Genomic DNA, 21,554 nt, shown 5'->3' on the forward strand with positions numbered 1-21,554 from the left:
AATCCAAAGACAGCAGTGGAAAATGTACAAGGAACATATCCAAGTCAACCACGCCATTTGCTATTGTCTGTATTCTTTCTGATACAAAACTATATTTTGTGTTCTCACTACAGTTTTGAAACAGTCAATTAACATCAAGTAGATCATTCCTCATTGCAAACCACAATCAACACTAAACAGTCAGTCATACTTCTTCAGAATCTTTATTACAAGATATTAGGCCACTGTACAAATCAGTGAATCGTACAGTACAACGCAGAATTAAGACTGTTTCTCAAGGTTTGTCATTCAAAGCTGTATACGAGGTGTTTCAAGAATACACAAGAGTTTCAGAACTTCTGCCATGCATGCATGATTCCATATTTGCCATGCATGAGTTGGTATTTCAGTGTTTAAGAAAGAGCCCTAAAAAATGGCAACCAAATAAAACAACTAAACTGTATGAGTAAATGTATAAAGCACAAAAAAGAACAAGTTGTCCGGTATAGTATATCCCTCTTTGAGATTTGGCACACACGATAATGCACAATGCAATATAAATAGTTTATCAATAGGGTGTGTACAGTCAAGTTACAGTATCAACCAATCCAGGTGAAAGCCTGGGAAGCTTACAAACAGGTGGGAGGTACACTGTATATAAATGACTCTTTAGCTGCAAAGTATGGTAACAAAAAACACTCAGGCAACATCGAGAATCATAAGTTTAAAAAAAAGGAAATCACGTTCATTCGGTCAGAATTTTCTCGACATACAAAAACACTCCCTCAGGCCTTAAGTCACTGCAAAAGACGTATTCCAAAGGGTCAATAAATAAGGTCTTCAATACAGACAGAGAACAACAAACCAGTTTACCGCTTCTCACTTTGTGCAAGAAAATAAGGGCTACCCTTTCCGTATTTACAAACTCTGTTATTCATTTGCCCTCGATCAAAATGAAGAGCAGAAAGAATGGTACCATAGGTTTGATTGATAAGATATAGGAGAAGTGTGTGCTTTAGGTTTTAGATTATATTCATTTCTGTATCCTGTCCCTGATTTCTGCATTTCGACAGCGTCGCCTCCTTCCGCCACCTCCTTCCCCCCCTCTTGTTGTCTTCTCCCGCTTTTGGATTAATGGCGAAACCCTGCAATCGAGGGTGTGTGTGTACATGTGTTTATGTGTGTGTGTGTGTGTTGGGGGGGTCCACCTGGGGGTCTCTTTCGCTACCATCTCCCGCCCCTGCCAGTGTGTGTCACCCAGATGGCCGTGACTGACTGGGAGAGGAGGGTGTGGAAGTGCTGCTTGCTGCCACATGAGAGAAAGTGCTTATATACAGTGTCTTTGGATTAAAACTGGTAAATATCGCCATAAAAAATTTCAAGAGTGTCTTTTGGGGGTGGTGAGGAGAGCGCTCTAAGCCTCCGCAGGGGTCTTCTCTGTTCCATTTTTCAGCGCTTCGTTGTCGCCGTTCTCATCCTCGATCACAACTGTGGATGACAGGGGAGAGAGTTAATGAGGGGGCTCATCTTGGTGTGGCGTCTTGAAAATTCACCACCGACTGACAGGAGGGCATGAAAGCCCAGAACCATCAGCACTGCACTGCATGAGCAAGAGTGCTGTGTGCATGTATGAGAGAGCAAGAGCATGCAAAAGAGAATGAGAGATGATTGTGTGTGTGTCTGAAGCAAATCTGTGAATGTGCATGTGTCTGAATTTCTATGTGCCTTCTCGCTGTGTGCCTACAGAGAGGCAAGTCCTGCATGTTTGCGTGAAACTGTGCATGTGTGCAATTGTGGGTCTGTGCATGAACGTGCCATCTCAAGTGAGCCTGATTTTTAAAGGATCATCTCCTATCAGGAATGCAGGACACACACAAACAGACACACAAAGCCTGTACTTATCATGCAAATATAAATCATACTGATATGGCATATGAATCTCAATCATGCCAACCATTCATTCAGGAGGGGGCATTCAGCACAACTCTGTTTGGCAGCATTCAGGAGGCATTTAACAGCACGCACTGCGCATCCAACTTGTGTTGCAATGCGAATAGAATATAAAAAAAAAAAAAAAAAACATAGATCCTACACGCATGCAGGGAATAGGCTATTCCTCTGAATCTAACACTCTGCTGAAGGTTGTGGCAAGGCAACGGTGTTGCCTATCTGGCTTCAAATGGAGAGATCCTTCATTGTGGTCCACAATCAAGCTATGTGCGCATTGAAAACATTACCATACAAACGAAAACGCCTTAATTACATAATTACCCCGTTTGCTCCTGCCTATTTGTCCGAGTTTCGGCGGGCGTTTGTTCTGTGAGCCATTGAAGAAGTTGTTGGTGTCTTGAAGACGACAGGTGAAGGAAAGGTGTCCCTCGTCGCCCTCATTTCCATAATGACTCATTTTTTCTTCGTTGAAAGGCAGCACTTCCGACATCTCCAAAGGCGTCTTTATCACCAAGGCGCACAAACTAAAATGAATAGCTCGACGTCAAGCTTGTACTCGGCCGGCTATTACAAACAAAAGAAAAAACAATGTAACCTGCTGACACGATCTAGCCCTTTCTGTTTACCTCGAAGACACGTGTCTGTCCCCGTCGGTGCGCAACAGAAATAACATTAAATTAAAATGTCCTCAATTTCCCCGCTCGATGAGCTTCGGCAACATTATTCAAAATTTCCAGAGGTCTTTCTGTGCGTATTGCTTTGGAAATGGAGGCGCATGTACAATACAGCCGTGGAGCGCCCGCTGGTTTCGAGCGGCTGGACCCGTCGCACGGAAAATCTGAGGAAGAAATGCAAATTGAGGCGCGATGCAAAACACGGATCCCAGGGAGACCTGGCGAGGGAGCTGTATGGGGGTTTTCTGGTGCAGCCTAGAGAAGCTTCCAGTTGGAGCCGTGGTGTAATAATGCTCCACTCTCCGGGATCTAGATGCAATCAAACAAATTGTGATTTTATATTCAAGGATGGCACACAATACTGAATCACTTTAGATCTTTTGAAAATGCTGCGTACGCGTCAACAAAGGCCACTCAACGATTTCAGAGGTGTTTAGTCTTAAAACCTGTTATGCCAAATTTTACGATTTATTAGGCTATGGGGTTTATGTGCAGGCTATGGAGCCACCGAGTGAGACCTCACCAGAGGATGGCAGCATTTTCATAGGCTATGATGTGACCAGTGGCCCCATGGCGTACTTCCAATTCCATCCCTACAGCCTTATTGTTCACATCCTTTCAATAAGATGCAAACCAATCTATCTGCGTTGATGTCAGGTGAAATGGAAGCAGGGGTGAGGCAGAGCATGGCTTGCACCTGCGCTGATTTAAAGGCTTTTCACCACAGTTTGGTGTTTGACAGGCCTCCCAAATGTTGGAAAACCTATAGAAATATGGTTTCAAGTCATGGGGGTTACATAGAAAAGTGGAAAATAACTACAATAACATGGACATGTTCCTCCCCCATTACCACCATTTTCAAATTGGCTCCTCCAGATTGATCCACAGCCATAAAATATATGTACAGATTAAATATATTTAGTATTGCTGAAATGACCCGACTCCAGGCATTTTGATAATGTTGATAATGAGGTCAGTTATTGATAATGTCCTCAAAAGTGCTTTTCTAAAAACATTTGGGAACTTTTATGGGGACAATGTGTTTACTCACATGTTAACCTGCTCACATGATACACTGAACAATGTGATCAGAGGGTTGCTTGAAAACTGGCTTAGTGTTTGCTTTGTTAAACAAAGACCCCTGGGATTTTCTTGAGGCACGGACAAATCCCCCTTGGATTTACCATTCATTAAAGTGCTGGCTGTAATGTTTACATAAATAAGCCTTATAATGGCACTGCAGCATAAAGGGATGATGTTACAAAACAGATATGAGGGAGATAGCGATGGATGGGTATTAAATCCTGACATAGACTATCATTTCTCACAGGAACTTAACCAAATATCATTTTACAGACAGAGGAATGAAAGGTGATGAAACTAGATATCTGTGTCTGTAGCGGAGCCAACTTCAATATGCCGTCAACTATTCATAGAGGAGGTACAGTCGTGATACTGACACACCTCGCCCCTTTGGACTTAAAGAACTCGTGCTACCACTGACAGATTTTATCAGAGGCTCATCTTTCATATGAGAACATCTCAATACCAGCTGAGTTCCCTGTAATTACAGGATAAAGGCACCAGAACTGGTTTCTATTTGGGGTGTTTTAACTCTTTAGTAAACAAGAAAAAAAACAAGAAAAACAACCTAGAATTACAACACCTGCCAGTTTTGGATGTCAGACAGACAGAGGCAAACACTCAAGGCATTTGAAAGGATTTTAGATATATTTGAACCAGAAATTATAGTGCATGGTGTGGCTGAATGTGTAGGAAAGTCTACCAAAATGGACTATACTACTATTACAACTAGTGACAGTCTGACACAGATCAAAACCTTTAAATGTGTCAATTTATTTGCATAAAAAGGGAATTTTTATAAACTTAACACCTTACAGTGAGAATTCAGGAATGTTTCTGATAAAGTGCTTATTCCACATTGCGGTGGATCCCCACAATGTGCTGGCAGAGGCAGATGTTCACAACTGGACAATTTGCACTGTGGGACAGATATGACTTCACACCAGGTGGTCCCCATTTTTATGTACCAGGTCCCTTAGATGGTGATACACTTTAAACATTTTAAGGTGATGTAAACTGCAGGAAGATTTGGATATATTTTCTAAAGAACCGTGTAAGAGCTTTGAAACACTCCATGCCAGGTCAAATATTTTCAGGGCAATGATCCTTTTAAGGCAAGTTGCATTAATACATAGCTACTTTCATCATCATAGTTTTGGGCTTTCCTCTAGGGTTGCACACAGCGTAAGTAGGAGCTATAGATGGTTCGGTCTATCCACCGGCGGAACTTGGACACAGCTGTGTAGACTCCCGGAAACTTGGCATCACCGCAGCCATTGCCCCAGGATACCACGCCGTAGACACGCCCCTCGCACACCAGCGGCCCGCCAGAATCTCCCTGGAAAGACAAGACCACACCCTCTCTCGTTTGCCATGCCAATATATGCCTCATGGAAAAACCAATGGTTTGAGTGTCTCATAGTTTTTACTGTAAAGGTGTTGTAACGTCCTTGATGGGCGTTAAAGGATACAGTAAATTAGAAAAGGTTTCTGAGAAATGGGGCCCCAGATGCAGTTTAGTTTCAAAAAGATTGAACTACCTCCTGTGGTTCAGATGCTGCTTGACCCAGTCTCAGCCAAGTTGGGTCACTTGGTATAGAGGGGGGCTTTAAAGCTGCACTAGGCAAAATTTATTTGTAAAAAAATACACCCATCTTTTCGGCCTAACGAATTGAGGCTGCAACAGAGAAGACCTTCCCACCCCCCCCTACCTGAGACACTGTAAATTCATGCAATTTGCCTAAATTAATGTCATGTATCGGGCATGGACACTCCCGGTAAATGTAATTGAAACTTAAGAGCAAAATACAAGTGTCTCCTAAACGGCAGCAAGCAGACCAGACTCACCAATGATAGCTGAACCTGCTACGACAATATTTTTTCATCATCTCCAACCCCATCAGCCACTAAGAAGAAATTTAGGTCTGAGGAATGTCTGGTTTACTGACATCATATGAGGGTAATGAAGTCCTTCAAACTTTCAAAAATCCAAACAGTTATCTCTTGCTGCCACTTGGGAATGCAACATAGTTGTAGTAGTACATAGTACAAAGTTGCCTAGTACAGCTTTAAATAGCACTTTTTAATTTACTACTACATCTACAACTGCTAACAATCTGAGGCTAAATAAACTGTTATATTCCATGTCAAATTTCATATACATGTTTGGTCCTCAGTCCAATGGTATGGGCTACAAGTCTCTCATTATACAAGTAGAGAAATCTGAGCATTTGAGTCCTGGCTCATGCTATGCTGTTGCTTTCTTTCTTCATTGCTCTCCTGTCTCCCGTGCAGCAGCTATCGTAAACTAATAAAGTTCTTGAGGGTGGACTGCCAGCTCTCCTTAATAAAAGGCAGTAGCCACACCAGTGCTCACATAATGAACCGTACATCCACATGCTGTCAAGGGGGTGAGCTTCCCAGAACTGTCTTATTGTTCGCTCCAGTGTAAGCCGATGACTTTGTGCTATTCGATACACATTGGGAACCCGGGCCAGTACTTACCGGTACCTTGGAGACATGGGTGAATTGACTGCTTCAAAATGGATTTAATGACTTTTCAAATATTGATTGATCTCGTTTGTCACACTGGGACCCATTGGACAGCCCTAAAAGTGCAAACCCTGACTCGCCTTGCAGCTGAAACAGTTTCAAGTAAATGCTTGACATCACTGACAGGACTTAAAGAAGTACTGTTCGCAGTCTGCTCTTGTACCTTGCAGGCATCCTTTCCACCAGTGCTGGAGCCAGCGCAGATCATGTTTGCTGTGATGTTTCCATTGAAAGACTCGCTGCTGTTACACCTTGCAGTGGAGACAATGGGCACTTTGACCGTCCTCAGGGTGAAGGGGGCCTGGCCTCCACCCAGACTGGTGTAGCCCCACCCAGACACCCGACACACTCGGCCCTCTATCATCCCGGTGCCCTGCCTGGGGAGGGGGGCCAGCGACACATATTTGTTCAGCACCATGGGGGCCCGCAACTGGACAGAAATTCAAAAGGACAGTTACTGAGTATAAAATTTGATATATGTATTGTTATGTGGTGTTTTCTGTCTGTGTGCTGTTTCAAACCTGTTTAAAGAATTGTTGGTAACATGAGTTGATAAAAGAGACTATTGATTATAGCCAGTTAATGTTGCAGGTTGCTTGTTCATGAGGTCAAACAATCCGGGAAGCACAAAAGTACACAACTGCTACTAAATCTGTCAGAATGTCCAACAATGTGCTTTACTATTTGAATAACATGTGCGATGTCCTGCGTTCTAACTTTATTAGTATAATATTGATAATATGGTACGGCCAAATCTCTGTACTGTTCTGCAGTACCTTGATGAGCATGATGTCGGCATTGTTGGTGCTCTTGTTGTAGAGGGGATGGGCAACCAGGCTGTGGGGTTTTGAGTACTGCTCAGTGCCCTCAAAGGTACTTATGGTGTATTCGCCCGCCACTATCATCATGTGCTCTGCCCTAAAGGACAAGGGAACGTCACATTTATCAACAAAGTAGAATATGATGCCAGATTTGAGCATTATTAGACACTATCAACATCTATTCCGAACAGAAAAGGAAACAAAAACAGCATGTTAAACAACACAAGTAGGAGCAAACATGATATATTTGGTCATGATTGACTTTCGGTTTTATCAGATAGTATACTGTCAGACAGGAGAGATGGGGATGAGGGGGAACAACATGCATTACAAGTTGTGACCTGGATACAAACCCACAACATAGTGACTATATGGACTGTGCCACCAGGACCCCACTGTTCTTTCTTTAAAATGATCAAATGTGGTTAATTCAGACCAAATCAATAACATTTCATCCTCTCAGGTTTTGTTACAAGTGACAGCAGAGGGCTTTACCAGACGTGTGTGTCTGTCAGGGAACAATGGCTTACTGTGTTCACGCTGGGACACTATGACAGAAACACAGCCCATTTCCTGGATCTGGACAAGATCACACCTCACACATACACACACACACACACACACACACACACACACACACACACACGCACAAAAACACACCCCAATGATGTGCCAAGGTCAGCTGACTTGACCGTGTCTGTGTGCTCTTTGACTTCCCGACACTCTGTACGGTTAACTTTACATCATGACTAAGCAACTTCTTTTTGACGTTACCTACCCGTAGCAGAATGTGTGTTTGCTTTTAGACATCTGTTGGGCCATCTGCTCACAATATGAAATCATGCCATGTTAGCCTCTACACAGTGACTGTTACAGATTGCACTGAAAAAAAAAAAAAACTCCCAAGCATTTTCCCAAGCATTATTTTGATGTTTTTTTGGCAGAAGAATGTAATAGCCTATGCAAGTGTTTCAAAAACAATTTGAGCCTTGCATTAAGCAAAGTTCAACCACCACTCCTGTCATGTTATAGTTCAGAATCGTGATCATGATGCAATTTTTTTTTACAAAGACAGGTTGTCCATTACTGTATGTAACATCCACATATCAATGTTGTCAGGTGAAAATCTAATATCTCCAAAATGTCAACTTTTCAGGAGCTAAGAAAAACAGCCCTGTTTTTAATGTGATGACAATGCACTTTTCAGGATTGCAGAATTTTCTCAACCCATGTAGGCTAATCCTGCAATTGAAGTTAAAACATGAAAATCACCAAAACTGTATGCTTTCACCCGACAGTGACGAACATGGTAGTGCAACAGTGCAAATTCATCAGCCTGCTCTTGATATCTGCTATTGAACATACTTACCCAATGTTACAGTGTGCTGCGGTCAGCACCCAGTACTTGTGCACCAGTGATCCACCGCAGAAGTGTTGGCCCTTGGTGCTCTGCAGTGACACAATATATTTGATGGAGTTGGGTGCAGGGGTGTAGCCACCCACTATGCGCTCCTGCATGAGCACCTTGCCTGTATGGAAACACAAACATTGTGCTTTATATGACAAGGAGGAAAAAGAGGCTGTGGCAGCTGGAAATACAGTTGTTGAAGTGCGGTGGGAAATTGTTCCATGTCGATGAAACATGCTTGCAAAGCCGTTGGGGAGTGGAATGAAAAGCAACTTTCCTAAAAAGTTAGCTTCCCCTGCTTTTGTAGAAACTTCACATGATCATGTAATCCGAAACTGAAATGGTTCCTTCGTGCTTTGTGAAAACTCTGATTACTACACATTTACAGGAACTGCTCCACAGGTATGGATTTCACTCAGGGTTAAAAAGTCCATCCTATAAATCATGGAAGAGCTTCAGGCAACAATGGCGGACATAAAGAGTGAGGCGCTCTAATCCCCCTCAAGCCCATTGACCTGGGCTAACAATTAATGGTTTTCTGTCACCTGGGAGGCCACAGCGTAATGGAGGTAATCCAATATGACCTGACCTTCTAGTGTCACCACCTCACCCTGGGCTTTGAAACATTAGAGTGAGGGCTTGCCATGCCTGGCATTATGCAACAGCTCAGCTACAGTACATGGGCCTCAGGCTAGGAGACATGACAGCAACAGTAATAGTAATAGTCATTTCCTTAACACTGTAGAGGAGTGTGTGTGATCTCAAGTGTTGACCCCTTTATAAAAAACACTATAAATTCCAAAGAAGAGGAAAACAAAAAAAACAACAACTCTTGTCTTTAGAAATTGAGCTAACAGGTAAATTCTAGTTAAAATATAAGCTTCAGAAATAACTTACAGTACCTACTGTTCTATAAGCAACAATAACAGAAAGATGACACTTCTTAAAACTTACAGCCCCACACTCTGTCCATCTAACTCCCTCTTTAGTTTGTTGAATGAAAGACATTGAGACCGGTCTGGCCACAAACATCAAAGACCCCTCACAAGTGAACGGAACAGAAGTCAGCAGAATCCACCATCTAAACCTGAACAAAGCATCATGTTCATGTCCACGTTCACGCATCTGCAAACGATGTACTCACAGTCGGCAGCCAGGAGCTCCAGCAGCACGCTGCAGAGACACAGCAGCAGGTTCATGATAGCAGTAGAGGTGTCGGGGTTGGATCCTAGACCATACCAGCAGCTGAACTCTCCACACTGCCGCTGCCCTCCGGTCCTGTCTGCTGGCCTGGCCACAGCATCCACTCCGCTTCCTGAAACAAAAGGAGTCAATCTCATCAGCCTTTATCCTCGGGTTTCCTCTGGGAAAAATAAATAAATAAATAAAAGTTTTCAGTTTCATTGTTCCAACAGTATAGGATTGAGAGAGAGAGAGAGAGGGAGAGCGAGAGAGAGAGAGAGAGAGAGAGAGAGAGAGAGAGAGAGAGAGAGGGAGAGAGGGAGAGAGAGAGAGAGAAAGTTCACCTTCAGAAACTGTCCTCCCCCTTCAACCCACCACTATCACAACTCTTTTTTCCTGACCCTCCTGACTTGTCGAAAGGCCTTACATTGTTGCCATGGCAACCGAGGGTACTGTGCTGAGCTGGTTCATCTATACTGTATCAGCATGCCCCGTCTGTGTCATCATCGCAGCTTATCCCCGCTGAAATGTTTCAATGGCCTACTGTGTGTGTTTGTGTGCGTGTGCACTTGTGCGTGTGTACTCGTGTGTGTGTGTGTGTGTGTGCATGTGTGTGTGTGTGTGTTCTATGCACTTTGTCGTGTGTCTGTGGGGAAATTCACGAATATGAGGACTGAGTCAAGACAACAAAGAGGTATTCTAGGCAGCGGAGATCACACAAGTGTCTCTCTGTATGAGTATGAATCATCAATCATCACTGAATCTATGTCTGCAGCAATAATAACTCATTATCATTAGCATAATCATCATCATTATCATCACCAGCCTTCTGGCAAGTCAGCATCATCCACAGCATGGGAGGAGAATCTCGCCTGACCTTCTCTTGTCCCACATTTAGAGGTAGCTGAATAATTGATGCTTCACCCAGCAGAATGGGAGAGACAGCTAAGTGTGGCCTCCCACTGTGAGGTATTTCCTGGCCCAAGACTAGGCTGACTTCACAGATATTTGTTGTCCCATTCACCTAGTTTCATTGAGAAACCGCTCATGCTTGACATGTTGCGGACTGGTGGCAGCTATGTAACTTCATATCCTGGCTTTAGCCGAGGAAAGGATTGGCGAAGGAAATGAAGTAGCTGAACCTCGCCCTGGTGAACACACACCCAACAGCTTCCCTTCACCTCAGACAGCATCGAATCTGTCTAATTTAAGACTGATGGGCATCATGGTGCTGCTTCACCAACATTCAAGTTGTTTTCCATATCATGAATGAGGGAAAAGCAAAGATGACCAAAGCAAATATTGTGAAATATTTTGGAAATATTGCAAATATTCTGAATGTTTTGGAAATATTTTGTCTGATGATTTTTAATGCAGAACTTTAATAAGAAAAGACAGTTGTGAATAGAATGTCGTTGTCCTAATTGTTTCCATGGATTGTCTTCATTTTTAAGATAACACCTGTACTTGAGTTGTTTGAGCACAAACGTCCTCCTTGAAGGACACACTCTGCCACGTCTCACTCTTTTTTTTTTAACATGCAACAATGACTCTATTTGGCTTCATTGTGGAAAGCTGTCAACACAATGTGAGCGTAGGGTAATGCAGTGCTCAGATAGAGGGGCATGCCGCTTTTTTATATCAACACAAGGATCTGCATGAAGGAAAACAATCACTCTGTGGTAGCTATGCTTTGGTGTCATATCTGCTTCCCTCAGACATACTGCACATGCAGTTTTGTGGACTGGATCCATCTCACTCACACACAGACACACAAACACACACACACACACACACACACACACACACACACAGACACACACACCTCCTGTTTGCCACCTCAGATTAGCACCTAAGGGAGAGAGGCGCGCGCTATCACTTTTCACCCTCACGGTTGGAACGACACCTTGGGGAGTGCAGACAGTATGGAAGCCATGGGTGACGTCGCAACCCAACCAGCCCCTTTGTATACTGCAAGTCATGGGAACTCAATATGAAAAGAGAAAAGTGCTGGGAACCTGAATGAGAGAGACACCTGGGGAAATGGAAAAGACCATGGCAGTCATGCGTTATTACACAGCATGTTACTGTTGCATCGGACTAATTGGCAAATGGCAAAGCTTTAGCACCTGTGCATTTTGCCTTTCACCGGATCATCTTGTCCACCTCCATCTTGAGAGGAAAACAGCAGAAGACACAAAGCCATTTAGAAAGTGTGTTGCAGCTGTCTCTCCTCGCTCCTGTCTCATTTTAATTAAAATAAGATTCTTGCAAAAAGGGTTTGTGCAGGTGAAGTGTGTGTATTGAATACGTAAACCATGCTCTTGTGTGGTGTCTCTTACTCTGGCAAATTCCAACCTCCATATTGTATCTGATACCGGCTGATACCGTGATAAAGGGCTAATATATCATAATCACAATCATACAGCCTTTTGTCCTGCCTCTCGTAACATTACAGGATACAACAACAACATGTCTGAAGAGTATATTCTATCATTTTTCTGGCTTGTTGGGTTTCATCTCCCTAAAGATTTGCTTTCCTCCCATTGGTGGACAATAGGCTGAATATGTGAACACAAAGGCCTTAGAAGGAGAGACCTAATAAAGGAGAAGACTGTTGCTTTTGTCATCTACTAGGTCAGTCTCTGCTTTGTGTGTTTATGTGTGTGTGTGTGTGTGTGTGTGTGTGTGTGTGTGTGTGTGTGTGTGTGTGCGTGCGTGCGCGTGTGTGTGTGTGTGTCTGTGTAAAGAGAGAGTTACAGAGACAGAGTTGCCTTACTACATGATATATGTTGGACAATGCCAAGGGACAATGAGAGGGAGACGGTATAGTTACAGTATAAAAGCGCACAGCGAGACTTCTCAAGCTTTATGTCTGGGTGCGAGCAAAGTGTGTGACAGTGTGTGTGTGAGTGTTTGGATGTGGGATTCAGACTGCCTGCCAGCGTTTGTCTTCTCACTTGACTCTCAGTAAGGTGAGGTGGCCAGTAGGGCTCTTTAATGGATACAATTGGATAATCAATATCTTTGCATGATTAGATATTATTGATAGAATAATTAGCTGTGGGTCTGTGGGTTGAGGGTTATTGTGTGTCGCATGCATTGCAAGTGTTGCAAAATTATATGATTTTACGTAAATCAATGATTTATCCTCAAAGATTGCAATTAATCAAGGATTGATGTGTAGGCAGAAAATTTTAGAGTGACTGACTGATCCATAACACCTGTACTTAATCTGTAACTATAAACTGTAGCTAAAAACTGTAAACCACTGAACAAAGATGATCTCAGATTGAACATGCTTTTGAATATTGACATTTGCTACTTTTTAATTACAGCATATCCTCAAACAAAATGATAATGTTACTTTGTCATTATAACAGCACACAGCGTGCAATAGATCCAAGTGTTTCCCTCCATGGATATGCTAATTTCAAAATGGAAGGAGGTTTGTTGTCTATGATAATGACAACCTCTGGTGTTTCTCTTGTTGGTACCAAGCAAGATGACCATGGGTCCATCCTGTCATCTGTCACTGCTCCTGCTCGCTGTCAACATCGCAGGTAAGGAATGATGGCATCCGTACGTTTTTAACTTCTGAGATGGCAATCACACACTTTTGTAAGTCTTTTTACTTTTTAAACCATCAGTTACACAGGATGGAATCCATATACTGTACATCTACCTGAAGCTGTTTTTTGTGCCATTAAGTAGTATAGAATAGAAAAGAACAACTTCAATTAAATGAGTTGTATCTTTGACAGAGGCCTCCATTAAAGTGCATACACAGTTTAGAAATCGATTTAGCCTTGTGTTTTTCAGAGCCCCTGTCCCTCTACTCTCAGGTGTGTATGGGAAGAGAATCGTCGGGGGTCAAGAGGTCCAGCCCTACTCCATCAAGTACCAAGCCTCCCTCCAGTACAACAGGCAGCACTTCTGCGGGGGCACCCTCATCCACCCACAGTGGGTGGTGTCTGCCGCCCACTGCTGGAGACCGTGAGTTACTGCAGTTTCAGACCTGTGGCGTTCACACTGTAGTTAGGCAGCAGATTATATAATACTTCCATGGTAGGCAGCATTTCAACAGCAGCGTCCCCTGTCTGAGTGTTTGTACTCACAATATGGGCATGGGTGCATTTCAGTAGTCTGCAGTCATGTTTTTAGCTGATCAAGAGAGAAGGGATGAGGAATGTTATCTTAGTGAATAGGCCTATGCAGGTTTATGACATTTATAACATAGTTTTGCCATTCAGACAACTGGAGTCTCACCTTTCACATGATGGCAGGTCTGCAGTCGCTACATTGGATATTAAAGAGGAAGATCAGTAGTTTTAGAAGCCTATTATTTTGATCACCAATAAGCGTCCTCCCATGACATTCAAAGGAGTTTGACGATTGTATTTCAGTCACTGAGGAATTCAGCCATTTCTCTCAATATCACATGCAGGCTGTAAACTGTAGTAGCAGCAAGTATGAGTGTTAGAATGATTTCAAATGACTTCTATGCGACTTTGACAGAAATGGTGGATGGTTTGACCAGTGGTCAGTTGGAGAGGCATCTGAAGGAATCCTGATTGTTCCCTCAAGCCCTTTCCTGTGCTCTTGTAGGAGACACTTGATGACAGTGGTCCTGAGTGAGCACAGCTTCAATGTTGTGGAGGGCTTTGAGCAGGTGTTCAACGTGTCCAAAGTCATCACCTACTACATGTACCAGTACAGGACATTTGATAACGACATCGTGCTGATCAAGGTATGGAATCACTGTGGCACACCTTGTGGGTTGGTGTTTTAATGCCTGCTAACCCAGACACATAGCACACCTTTCTGAATCAAAGTTTGACCTGCTCATTTATCTGTGGCCTTTTTATTCCTGCCCTCCACCTATACTTGTTTATTCCTTCCTTTACGTTTTATTTCTTTCAATTTCTTTGAGTATATCAGTTGTGAATCAGTTGCGTAGACAGAAGAGTAGGTGTTTTGGATGAACAATAATCCTCAAAAGGACGTTGCTTTAGTAATGCAAATAAATTGTACAAGGCCTTTTTGAATGTTTGTTTGTTAAATTGACTGATTGACTGATTGATGGATATTTTCTGTCACACTCACTGATTGACCGACTGATGAACTGAATGGTCAGTTGGACCGGCCAGCGACCCTCAATAACATGGTCCAGCTGGCCAGTTTGCCAGACCCGACCACGCCCCCGTTGACCGGCAATACCCGGTGTACTGTCAGTGGCTGGGGTGTGACCCAGATCTACAACCGCTACCTGTCCCCCGTTCTGAGGGCCGTGGACGTGGACATCATCCCCAACTGCCAGTACTACTACTACTTCAGGATCACCAACAACATGATCTGCGCCGGCTCTCGCTTTGGAGGCAAGGACTCCTGTCAGGTGAGGGAGAAAGCCGGCTGGGGGGCAAACAAGAAAATTCAAAGAGGTCTGGGAGGGCAGGGCTGCAGGATGAGCAGGTTCTCCGGAGGATGGGGGTCATGTGAAGGAGCTGAGAGTTGGGTGGCCTCTTTGATTTCTGTTTGGGTCATTTCTTTTGGGGTCCCTGCAGCAACTCATAATGTAATGTAACTGATGGATAATGTAATAACTTGTCAAAATTTAAAAATGTTGCTCTAAACAGGTCAAAAATGGAATAAAACCTGTTAATGCAATAATTTCCAGACTCATGACAGACACAGTTAAATATACAGTATGTTACACCCCCTATGAAGTAATACTCACCTGGTAACACAATAATGAGATTTTCTTACATTATCTAGCAATTAATTGCATTAGCAACCCATTTAGTGGGGCATATTACATTTTAAGAGTTATCTGGAAGTTATTATAGTATCAGTTGCTACAGTCCTTTTATAATCTCATAAACCAAATTGAGAGAGCGAGGCTTGCAGATGAATCATCGTACACTTGTATTTGTCTTAAAGAAAAGTGGGCAGCCAACTCACTTTTAGTTATTTTTATTGATTTTGGCATTTGGAAAGTAGAGAGGGAGACACAGGAGAGAAAGTTCTGGCAGGATTTGATTCTAGATCAGATACAGGGGATTTAAAAGCCAATCAACAACCTCTAGGCATGTCAAACATTTGTTTTAGATTCAAATGTGTCATATTACCCAAACAAAGTACTCTATGACAATTGTATATTTTCCGTTTTCTGACTTCAGGGCGATTCAGGAGGGCCTCTTATCTGTAATGGTAAATTTGAGGGTATTGTGTCCTGGGGCATCAGCTGTGCCAACCCTTACTTCCCTGGTGTCTACACCAAGGTCAGAAACTACCTCCGATGGATCAACTGGATCATCCAGAGCAACAGCTAGTGAGACTTTGAACAACTAGCACCATCAACAGCTGACCAAACTCCAAATATGACTCTGTATTGTTATGGAGATTGTAATGGATCCCGATGGGACTACAGGTTTAAACGGAGAGTAAAAAGAGTTTTTTATTTGTCAATTTCAGACAGTATAAACAAAACAATTAATTCCTTATGACACACAAAGGAAACAAGTAAATAGTAAACATGTTGTCCCCCACCAGTGATGTAGTTCCACCCTTGGGTCAGTCAGTGATTGCTGAGTGTACTTGAAATATGAGTGAAATTGTATAAGCATTTTCGTATGGGACAATGAAAGGACAGATTGACCTTATATTTCTGTTGCCTACTCTCCTCAGAATTAGGCTTACAAGTTATATCTTGAAATGTAGTAACTGTAATTGTCCTGTTTTTACTCAATACAGTACAAAATATAAGAACTACAATACACAATAAATACAATCCGTACATTACACAATGTACACTACAATACAATTTATAATACAATATACAATATAACATACAACACCAGGAGCGTGAGTGTTATGAATAATATAAATGCTAAATGATAAGTGATATATGGTATTGCACAGTAGGTAAGAGGTAATATGATATAAGTAGTCACCACTGACGGCACAGTGGTAGTGCAGTGATGAGTGCAATAACAGTACAACAGTCCAACAACTGTACAATAACTACAGTGTCTTGTGGTTAGAGGTTTGCCCAAAAATTATCCATTGACTCTCACTTCAGCACATCAACCCAGTCTGATGTCTCCAAGTGTGTAGCATGTGTAGTCTATTATGTTACCTGTGATAACTTTAACTGTATTGCTTTACCACTGAGTCCCCATTCATTGTCCCCCACATTGTATGATAACTTTAACTGTATGACCTGCTTTACCACTGAGTCCCCATTCATTGTCAATGCCGCCCCCTAGTCAACGTTACAGTGTGACTAACTAACAAACGAACTAACTAATGGACGGAGACCGATCCATAGTCCCCCCTTTGGTGGGGGACAATGAATATGTTTGCTATTCTCTGAAAAGTATATCTATGATTGAGAACCCATTGGAGTATCAGCTGAAAAAAGTCAAAATTTAAAGACTCAGCTTATTACAGTGTTCCTCACATATGCACCTGAATGCATCGTTGTATTTCCTAGTTATTCTAGTGTTTCTTTAGAAAAGGGTGATGTGAACATTGCGCAAACCTTGGACAACACCCATGTCAGAGAAATGTTTTGTGTCACATTGGTCTTTCCAGACTCCATTTCTCCACTGACCCAGAGCCCAAAATAAAGAGAAAGAGGATGGAACAATAAAGATGAATATTTTCTCAAACTGTTTCTTCAGTTATTGGTCATCTGTCTTGGAAAAGATACATTTTGCCATGCCTGACAAACCAACGTCATAGACAATAGATAAGGAATAAAAGCAGTTAGGCTAATAATTTTCCAAAGAATATTGAATAATGACTCAGACGGTATAGAGACAGTCATACACAGTCATAGAGCTAGGTGTTATGTAACTTTCCTGACTATCCTGCACCCACCCCCCACCCCATACACACACACACACACACACACACACACACACACACACACACACACACACACCATCCTTCAATATCATACATGCACACACATGAACAACTTCACAAATATTGGCAATGACAGCAACCCATCCCATATCCTCATGCCGTTATTGGGGGGTGGACATCCAAGCAAAAGGGATTGGCTGTGCCAGCAGCTCCCTCCCCTCCCCTCTGTCCCATTCAGACATAAAGCTTGAGGAAATTGAGCTAGAACAGACTCACTCACTGACTCAGAGAGAACCACGCAAAACCCAACAGTCATCATGGAGGAAGTCAAGTTGAGAAGGCAGGGGGTGCAGAGTAAGGACCACGGTTTGAGGATGTTACCCCAGGAAAAAGTCAAAGACTTGATCCACTTGTCCCTGCAGGCAAAGGAGCATGCCTACTGCCCCTATAGCAAATTCAGGGTAGGAGCTGCTCTCCTGGCCCACGACGACCGGGTGTTCACAGGTAAGGAGGATATTATAATGTATAAAATGTCACAATGTTGAGATCAGTTGATGGGCTTGTCTATATGTGATTATTTGGTCACACTTTATTTGAATTGTCCAATGCTGATACTCAACTCACTATCAAGTGACTATAATGTGTCACTAAATATCTACTGAGTTTCAGGTGATACTCAAAATAGCATGAAAAGCTAGTTATTCAGTGTCTGGGTTAGAGTTAATGTTAGGGTCTAAGAGTTCAGGTTTCATAGTCTATAGAGATGCAGCAAATAGTGACAAATGACACTTTGTTGAACATCTACTTTTTGTCACCTGATAGTTGAGTATCAACATTAGACTATTCAAATAAAATGTAATAATTCAAGTTTTTAGTCTTTTAAAAACTAGAAAATCTAGAATTATGTAATATGTACCTTGAATTATGCATATATATATATCTAATATGTACTGTTAAAAAAAATTGCATAACGATTGTTCATGAATAGCTACAATAAACAACCAATGAGGTGTCCTCACATGGATAGAATAGGTAGGCTGTTATGTCTTGCTAAAGTCTGCTTTTGTGTGTCTTGTGCTTTTCCTGGTATCACCCTGTCCTATGGCTGATTGTTGATCAATTAAATCTAGTTAGCCTCGTTCTCTGTAAAGTGCCTTGAGACATGCATGTGAAAAAGGGCTGTAGAAATAAACAAACTTGAACATAAATGAAGCAAGAAGGGAATGAAGCTGTGAGTGACGTATAGGGTGATGTAACTTGTTTGTGAGTCAGGCTTGTTCCTGGAACTCCTGCTTTGTTGTGGAAATTACCCAAGAAATAGTTTGAGAGATTTTTTGTAACCAATAGTCACCAGAACTGGATTTCATCTATCTGACAATTACATTTTTTTTTCTATAAAAATTGCATAAGAACTAATCATTAGCTTGATCAGATCTTGGTTTTGCTCAGCCATGTTAATGATTACCTGACAGCAGACAAAAAAGTTTCGGCGGCAGTAGAGAGACATGTCAATGTGACACTTGGGCTATAAATCATTTTAACTAAATGACATTTTAACTAAATGTCATTGTGTCATATTGACATGTAGATGTCTCTCTCCTGTTGCATAAGCTGCTACCGCCATCATTATCCTGAATAGGTAATTTATTATAAATTCTATAGGCTATTATATGGCCATTTTAACCTCATGCCCAGGGTCAATGGATGAAAATTGTCTGTCCGGCTAACACTGGAACATTACTTACCTTGTAAAAAAAAAGAAACACAGAAATCAAAAAATAAATAATAGATGAATAAAATCATTTTATAACTTCAATATCAGCAAATCTTGACCAGACACTGAACCCTTGAACTACAGTGACATTTTGTCATTACGTCACTGTGTCAACAACACTGTAAATCTGTCACCAGGCTGCTCAAAAGATTGTCAACAATAAACCAAATAAAAAACTATTGTGTCCATCCTGGGTTGTGCAAAGTTTAGCTTCACATTTGTCCTTGGGGAGAAATGTCGGGGGGGGGGTTAACAAACAGCTGCGAGTGCAAAGGCCAACTAAGGTAAGTGACTGCCCAGTCCGGACTGAGTCAATGAGTAGACAGGCTCTCTCACGGTGAAAGGCCCTCTGTCCGCAGCTCCAGGATGTTTCCAGTTAAATCCAATTCACCATATTTCAGTGCAGTGACAATGACAAGTGGGGTGGGGTGCTACTAATAATGATGGTTGCTGAATATACTTGACAATGTTGTATCCTTGGTAGGCTGCAATGTGGAGAACGCATGTTACAACCTGGGTGTGTGTGCTGAAAGGAATGCTATCTCCAAGGCAGTGTCCGAAGGCTACAGGAGTTTCAAGGCCATCGCAATCGCCAGGTAATCTCCCTTTACAGACCAGTCAACTGACCATAGACAAGCTTCTTTCTTTGTATTTCCTCTGAGACACCAGTGTCACTTCCGTTCCGCCCCAACACACTCCAAGCATCATCACTCCTGTCTTCCCTAACCATGACAAACATCCCACTACCTTTGTGTTCAGTTTCCTCGCACCCCACACCAGCCAAGCTTCCCTCCTGAATGCCCAAGTTGAGACAGGCGTCCCTCCTGCCCTCCACCAAAAACAAAGCTGTCTCCTGTCCATTTTACAAACCAACCTTCTCTCCTGTTTCCCCTACCATTTACCCTTGTCAAAAACCCTTTCCCCTATGGGTCCTTAACACTTGGTCAAGTGAGTCACTTGACCAAAAATTGAGGCAAGAGCAAAGTTGGATGAGAGCATCTCCGACAAGCAGAAACTAAGGTGCCATTGACTGAAGCTGTATTATGCTGTTTCTGCACCTTGTTGAGTAATAGCTTTTGTAATAAAGGATGATTAGCCTATTAGCAAACCTGTATGGAACAAAACAATATTCGAAAAGAGGAAATTGGTAGTGGCAAGTGGCAAAACCCATGCCGAAGCAGTTTCTCAGCTGGAAACAATTATGGAATATTAAAACATCTACAATTAGATTTACTAGTATTGGAGCAACCTTTGATGCATTACCGTCACCCCAAAAACTTCAAACAGGCTCAGTGAAAACCCCGCATGTCCTTTTTTGTTCAGACACAGGAACAGTAACCCATTTTCCCAGGTGGAAACACTTGTCTTCATAACCAAGTTTTACCCCTGAAATGCATTTGTTCTCCTATGTTCTTTGCAGTGACTTGAATGACCAGTTCATCTCCCCGTGTGGCGGCTGCAGGCAGTTCATGAGAGAGGTATGATCTTTGCTGCTCTTTGGTTTGATCAATGCTGATGTAGAGCTGATGGCCCTGAAGTTTTGTTGTTAATTTCCAGTCTGTGGTCACAAATCAAGCCCTGCTTTTAGAATACTATGTATGTTTTCATGCTAGTGTTCTTGTTTCTGAGAGATTGGTGTAAGGTTTCATTCCCCATTGACTTGCACTAGCATTAGTAACAAATGTTAACAGAAACCAGATACCAGTTTCTTACAAACAAAAATAATCCAGCATCCAAACTTTTTGAATATCTAAAAATCCTGGATTTTCAGTGTTTGTTTGTTTTTTTTCCCATCAGTTTGGGTCAAGCTGGGAGGTGTATCTATCAAAGCCTGATGGCTCCTATGTAAAGATGGATGTGAGTGAGCTGCTGCCCGTCTCCTTCGGCCCAGAGGACCTGTCCATGAAGAAAGTGTTCAACATTCCCAATGAGTACTGAGACGGTTCCCAATACAAAAAACAGAAGTACTGTTAGTTTGAACCACCATGGCATGAACTTGACAAGTATCATATGTGTGTGGTCACTGTGCATTCATGATAAGTGGGTGTTATATTTATGCTAAATATTTGTTCTTGTATGGTATGTTGATTGTAAATGTTATTTAAGCTAATTGATCTGTGTATATATGCATTAAACACATCAAGCTAATTGTTACCAATGACCAGTAAGTCATTGTGTCTTGATTCCTGATCCTCTGCATTAACAATTTGAATGGTGTGTTGTTGTAGACTAAAAAATATTTATTAGTTTTAAGAAGC

General features: G+C 42.2%; 4 protein-coding genes across 4 annotated transcripts; 2 read left to right on the plus strand and 2 right to left on the minus strand.

Annotated features, from left to right (window-relative positions):
- Positions 1-237: 237 nt before the first annotated feature.
- On the minus strand, positions 238-2,653 carry camk2n1 (calcium/calmodulin dependent protein kinase II inhibitor 1). Its single transcript, XM_071528916.1, has 2 exons — positions 2,251-2,653; positions 238-1,467 (listed from the first exon to the last, which is right to left on the minus strand). Exons 1-2 carry the CDS (start codon positions 2,417-2,419, stop codon positions 1,394-1,396), a joined length of 243 nt encoding a protein of 80 aa, XP_071385017.1. The 5' UTR covers positions 2,420-2,653; the 3' UTR covers positions 238-1,393.
- Positions 2,654-4,854: 2,201 nt separating this feature from the next.
- On the minus strand, positions 4,855-9,667 carry LOC139651974 (trypsin). Its single transcript, XM_071528882.1, has 5 exons — positions 9,613-9,667; positions 8,430-8,589; positions 7,016-7,157; positions 6,403-6,669; positions 4,855-5,025 (listed from the first exon to the last, which is right to left on the minus strand). Exons 1-5 carry the CDS (start codon positions 9,665-9,667, stop codon positions 4,855-4,857), a joined length of 795 nt encoding a protein of 264 aa, XP_071384983.1.
- A 3,488-nt stretch (positions 9,668-13,155) lies between these two features.
- Positions 13,156-15,982, plus strand: LOC139651990 (trypsin). The gene is made up of 5 exons (XM_071528902.1): positions 13,156-13,213; positions 13,496-13,646; positions 14,259-14,400; positions 14,788-15,045; positions 15,830-15,982. The coding sequence occupies exons 1-5, from the start codon at positions 13,156-13,158 to the stop codon at positions 15,980-15,982; spliced, it is 762 nt and encodes a 253-aa protein (XP_071385003.1).
- A 1,827-nt stretch (positions 15,983-17,809) lies between these two features.
- On the plus strand, positions 17,810-21,410 carry cdab (cytidine deaminase b). The gene is made up of 4 exons (XM_071528917.1): positions 17,810-18,026; positions 19,781-19,892; positions 20,717-20,774; positions 21,094-21,410. The coding sequence occupies exons 1-4, from the start codon at positions 17,840-17,842 to the stop codon at positions 21,232-21,234; spliced, it is 498 nt and encodes a 165-aa protein (XP_071385018.1). The 5' UTR covers positions 17,810-17,839; the 3' UTR covers positions 21,235-21,410.
- Positions 21,411-21,554: the final 144 nt, after the last annotated feature.

The sequence above is a fragment of the Centroberyx affinis genome, unplaced genomic scaffold (assembly GCF_046629955.1).
Source record: "Centroberyx affinis isolate AG114_WGS23_722 - 3 ecotype Tasmania unplaced genomic scaffold, CSIRO-AGI_Caff_v1 ptg001738l_1, whole genome shotgun sequence".
NCBI classification, from domain to species: domain Eukaryota; kingdom Metazoa; phylum Chordata; class Actinopteri; order Beryciformes; family Berycidae; genus Centroberyx; species Centroberyx affinis.